The sequence below is a fragment of the Apis dorsata genome, unplaced genomic scaffold, assembly GCF_000469605.1.
Source record: "Apis dorsata unplaced genomic scaffold, Apis dorsata 1.3 scaffold_85, whole genome shotgun sequence".
Lineage (NCBI taxonomy): Eukaryota > Metazoa > Arthropoda > Insecta > Hymenoptera > Apidae > Apis > Apis dorsata.
In genome coordinates this window covers 140981-147007 of record NW_006263383.1, presented here as the reverse complement: position 1 = coordinate 147007, position 6027 = coordinate 140981, and the positions used below count along the sequence as shown (strand labels likewise).

General features: G+C 31.2%; 1 protein-coding gene across 2 annotated transcripts in view; it reads right to left on the bottom strand.

Moving 5' to 3' along the window:
* LOC102674727 (eukaryotic translation initiation factor 5B) overlaps positions 1–6027 on the bottom strand; it is a 34977-nt gene that overhangs the window by 1388 nt on the left and 27562 nt on the right. For both annotated transcript variants that reach the window (XM_006611194.2, XM_006611195.2), the window contains one exon: positions 3267–3428. In XM_006611194.2, coding sequence (XP_006611257.1) covers positions 3267–3428 — 162 coding nt within the window. The remainder of the gene's footprint in view (positions 1–3266; positions 3429–6027) is intronic.

Sequence of the window (6027 nt, the reverse complement as noted above, 5' to 3'; positions counted from 1 at the left end):
TCCCTCTCGTATTCGTTCGCTTGCACACGCTCTCCCTCACTCTCTCTTTTTCTCTCTCTCACTCGTTCACTCTAGCTTTTTACTTCTCTTTCGCACGCGCACACGCACACCGCGCAGCTCTTCCACCGTAGAATTCTTTCCCTCTCTTTCTCGTTCCCATTCATGTTTCATATCTTCATCTTCGTTCACCGTTCTCCTATACGCCTCGCACCCTTTGTAACTAACCGTGCAACGTTGCACGAACGGCAAAGGGTCCTTCTTCTCGTGAAACCTTTGCGCACGTTTTCCTATATCGACGACGAGTTCGATATATCTCAACACGTAAGTTACTATATCTACTATACAGGTCAAAAATTTCGAATTATTTTTTATTAACTACAAAGAATTTTTCTTTACTTTAATTTTTAATTTGATTATTGATTAAAATAATATTAAAATAAATTTTTATACATTATTTTTTACATTACATAATAAAATATGTTTCCTAATTAAAAAAACAAATAAAGAATTCATAATCTAAACCGATAAGAAACAAAACAGCGAGATTAAACTTTAATATTTCTTATTAATCCATTGGAAATTTGATTTTGGATTTTTGGATCATTTTTAAAGATAAAATCTCCTATAAATTTTAATTAAAACAACCATTACCAAATTCTTTATTATCATTTAACAAATTAAATAAATTATATAATATAAATTAATTTCGATCTATAAAATCGATTCAAAGATATACCACGAGATTATATTTATTAGCACATTTGTCCATTAAATTTCATAATCGAGATTTTATATAGGAGCTATTTTAATTTAAAATTAGCCAAAGTTCGGAACATAGAATTCGAGTGACAAGAAGGAAAGAAACGTGGAACCTAGGAAGGTCGAATTCATAAAATTGTCGCCCGACAAATCATCGTGGGAACAAGGTGATTCCGGGGAATCGATTCTACGAAGCAAACGGTAACGACGACTTCCGCTCGCCTTGGGAGCACACAAAGATGCCGAAGCCAGACCATGCTGTGCACGTATAGTGCGCGCACAGTTGTTGAATACGCGTGCGCGGCCGGAAAGTTTGTATAGAGATAGAGGAAACGAAATTGATGCTATTAAACACGGGAATTTTTACGATACTCGATGATTAACTTTCTCGGAAACGAATTTAAAAGAATTAGGGGAAAGAATTCTTTTTTTTTATTAATTGTAATATTTTCCATCCAAATATATTATTATCTTAAAATATTTTTGATAGAAAATATTATTAAAAATCATTTTTACGAATTGATTACGAAGGGAAGTTGAGACGTGGTGAATTTGAGGATTGATTATGGAAAAATATAATTTTCTATTAAAAAAAAATATATGTTATAATTTAATACTCGTTATATTCAAAAAGTATATATTCAATTATTTAATAAAAATTATATAATAAATTTCTAAATTTCATAGAATACGAATATTGACGAGTTGCAAGTTTAATTATTATTATTATTACTAAATTCTATCATTCACGAGAATAAATCCGTAGATATAAAAAGATGGAAAAAAAAGTTAAAAAATTATATATTACTGCGCAAACACTCTTCCATAACGTTTCTTTATTTATATGCATTTTTTTGCAATACTTATTTAATTTATTTATAATTATTTACACGATATTAATTTATTTATTAAGCGATAATAATGTTCGTTCGAGGAGCAGAGAGAAACGCGACCGTTCTGCTCGGTGTCCGGAAAGCGACTTCGTTAAATCAATATTACGGATATCAACATAACCGATTTGCCTTTCCCCGTGCCGCGGTTCGTAACTGTATAAAAGTATAAATATTGAAAATATTATTTCACGAAACATTACAATTTATTCATTTTCGTTTTAAAAAATATTATCAAAAATTTTTAAGTCGACGATGTTCGTTATTTAACACATATAAAAAACACATAAAAAAAAAAAGCAAAAAGCTTCACCAAAATAAAGTTTCCATAACTTTCTAAAATTAAAATTCTTGGAACTTATTATTTTTTTGTAAAAAAAAAAAATAAATCTCATTTACATGTCCTAAATGGAATATCGAACGTAACGAGAATATCGTTAAGTATGATTAAACCGAGGCCGATCTATGGGAACTAGACGCGTGTCGAGCACATTATATATCCGCTTCCATTAAAGTACGGCGATCGATTCGGTGCCGATATCCAAACCGGAAGGCGGAAAAGAAAGAAGGCAAGAGGCGAGGGGAAGGAAGAAAAAGAAGGATGGGAAGTTCTGCGAAGGCCGGAAGTCGATGGTGGACGCCTGATCGCTGCCGGATGTGCATCTTCCTTTTTCGACCAAAGTCTTGCATACTAATAAGGATCGTTTCCGTCTCTGATTTCGATGAAAATTGCAAAGCTGTACGGAATTGGCCGACACCAGGGAGAAAAAAAAATATCTATATATATATATATATGTATACTCTAGGGGAATTTCATCAACGGCCGAGACCACCTGTCGATCGAATTCTTTCGAAGCAGCTGCTTCTCGAAAGCCTTGTGATCGGTCCTTCTTTCCTCGCGAGTAGTGATGGAATCAAGTATACGAATAAACGTATGATTTTTCGTTCGGAATTTTGCAATACATGAAACTAATAAAAATGGTTAAAAAGTTAGGTTAGATAACGATGGAACCAAGTATAAAACTCTCGTTATTTAAAAAAGAACATTAAAAAATCAAGTATATTAAATTTATTAATTTATAACAAAAAGTTGCTGAATATATATATATATTTTTAATTTAGATTTATAATATGTATTAAATTTGATCCCATCAGTACTCGTGACTAACCTCAACAATGAATTCTCATGCTTTTGCATTAATCGTGTAATAATTGATTAAAGTATCATCGAAATTTGCTAAATGAACAAGTTAGTTTAGAAGAAAAAATATGGAATTAATCTTTCTTTTTTCTTCAGATTAAGAAAAAGAAAATTTTCGAATTATATTGAAAAGTTCGAAACAGTTTGTTCGATCATTTTCGTAATGGTTACCGCATTCATATTAAGATTTATTATTATACGTTTATTATTATACGTAAAAATGATGGTTCGTGTAAAAGTGAACATGTTTTAACATGTAAATTGTTTCTGTAAACATGAATGACGGATGAGAAATAAAGTTCTTTGAATTGAGTTCTATAATATTCGTGATGATATCTTATGTAAATTGTTGATTCAATAACGTTGATTCACTCGTATAAATTTAGTCGATGAATTAAAAAACATGAAAAGCTTACCTTGCTTACGACGAAATCCTTTTCATCGAAATGACGACCGAACATTTTAGGCGCCTCTCCAGGTATCGGCTCGATTTTCACGCAGACTTCTTGACCTTTTCGCGCGGATTCCACAGGTTTGTGATTATATTCTATGCTCGTGACCACGCCCAAATCCACAAACTGTAAAATAAAATCAATACAAAGATTTAGAATTAGATATAAATATTTATAATTATTCTATAATTGGAATTTAAAAATTTCAATCGTATAAATTATCGTATAAAAATGTTCTCTGAAAATGATTTAATTTCTTTATTGTTTTAACTTTCACTTGACAAATCAATCGAGTCAGAGTTCAGAATTTCATTATTCAATAAAAATTTCGTGTCAAACAATTACGAAAACAATTAAGAAAACAATTACGAAATTCTTAATAAAAATATTAATATTAATAAAAAGATTACATTAAAGGAATAAATAGTTTATTATTGCAAAAAATTTAAATAATAAATAAATAAGAAATGAACTAGTCATAATAAAATATATACTAGATATATATAAAAATCAATAAAATATTTCAATTGTAATAATCTCTAACCTAACTTTTCGGCGAGAAAGATGGTATCGAAATGCAACGAGATGTTATAATCCATAACAATAAAATCTAAGTTATTTAACTTCCAATGGATGCTTACAATTCATCAAAATATCTTACAAAGATTTGCAGAATTTTCGATTTGCAATAGAAAGCGTGAAGCATACTATGACAAGGTGAGAAGATTTCGAAAGGTTAGAATTTTTCACGCGCAGCTCTCTATACGCAGGCTGTTTCACAGCTTGTACCGGCGCTATCGCCGTGTCTTTTTTCCATCCTCGATCGGCGTGTGTCTCTTTGCGTGGGTATAGCTCCGCCTATGCATTCCTTTCTGCGACCGGAAGTCGAGAGAAAACCGAGTACCTGAGCATTGCGCGTCGTCAGGGCCGACTCGGACGTAGGTACGGTTTTCGTCGTGAATACCAGCGAGGATCGGTGTGGACCGAGTAGGTAGATACGCGGATACGTAGGTTGTTGGATACTGTGGGACGTTGTACACGCAGTGATCTACAAGTTTTGATTAAGCTTCGTTTTGGGGCATCATCTTTTTTCTAAACTTTTTTTTTGCATTTTCTGATAATGAATACAAACGAAACGATGATTTTGAATCTGGGAATAGATTGGTTCAAAAGTTACCTAACCTAACCTAATTGGTATCACCTATTTAAGATATAATAAAAGACTCAAAAAAATACGAATTGCTTTTGTTAATGATATCAGATCGACGACAATAAGTAACTTTATAAATATTCACATTAATAATTGATCTTGAATTTCATCATTGTAAAAATAATCTTTTTTTCTTATTCTCAATTGTTTGCAAGATGCTAATAAGATGTCAATTATCTTATTTAATATAATCTCATTAAATCTAATTTAACATAATTTATATTAAGATAGACTAAGTATTGAATATTGAATGTGAAATTTTAAATTAAATTTTTACGTAACCTTTAAATCAATTTTTAAAATTAAAATCAATATATTTTATCCCTATTCATCGAGTATTAAAAAATATAAAATAAACTTTAAAAAAAAAGTAATACCTTAATACAAAGATTAAACTTTATTTAATATCACGAAATCTCACGTGGAAGAAAATATATTTGCGAAGAAAAAATGTGTATACGTATCTGGATATTGTTGAAACAACAAAACTAACCACCAGAGTGCACTAGTCTCGATACATGAAAAATAAAAGTGCATAGGTTACAGAAGGAAAGATTTTTATTTTGAGTTACTTTTCTTATAAAATTGTTTTCATTCAAGTTATTTAGTGTTTATTTTTCTATATATATATATACAAATATATTTATATTATGTTCATTATAAAAGTGTTGTTTAACTGTGTTATTTTTTTTTTTTTACATTACTATCTTCTAACCTCAACAAGAATGAATATTCAAAAAGAAGATACAAAGGAAAGTATATATGTATGAAATAATAATAGTATAAAATTATTATATTCGGATTTAAGAACACCGTATAGAATGGTATATAGTGGTAAGAAAGCTCGAGCATGTCGTTTAGAATCGCGTTATTGCCGTAACACACCTGCAGCTGCAAGAGCGCCAAGTGGGCGATAAACCCGGACGCAAGTTTGCTTGGGGACACACGCAGATTGCCGCTTATCCTTTTCAAAGAATTGCCTATAATTATGACTAATTAATGATTACCTCCTCCGAAGAGTTTTAATCTATTCAAAAGTCTTCCTCAATGAAACTTTGTAACATCGAAAAGCTTATTTATAAAAGATGTTACTCTTATTGGAGAAATTTTATTGTAAAACGACAATATCTGGTAAGATAACCCTACTTTCTCTATAAATAATAATAAAAAATAATAAGAACCAAAGAGATTTTTTAAAAGTCTTAAAAATAAAAATGATATTTCTGATATAGAAAAAAAACATCAAGGAGCAAAGGGACGAGACCGAAGCGAGGTCGAAAGAAGCAGAAGCAAGCATGGTATCAATCGATGGACAATGACCGGTCGTGTATTTCGAAACCCACGCCACGAAAGAGCAATATGCCCACACACACGCTTATAGTCAGTTCGAATCGAACCACGAGGTCTCTCGTTTCTTTATCCCTATAACGTGCTCTCTCTCTTTTCTCCCATATTCTTCTCGTTCCTCCATTCCTGGTTACTTTTATGGTGTTGTACGATCGTCCGATTTTCGAC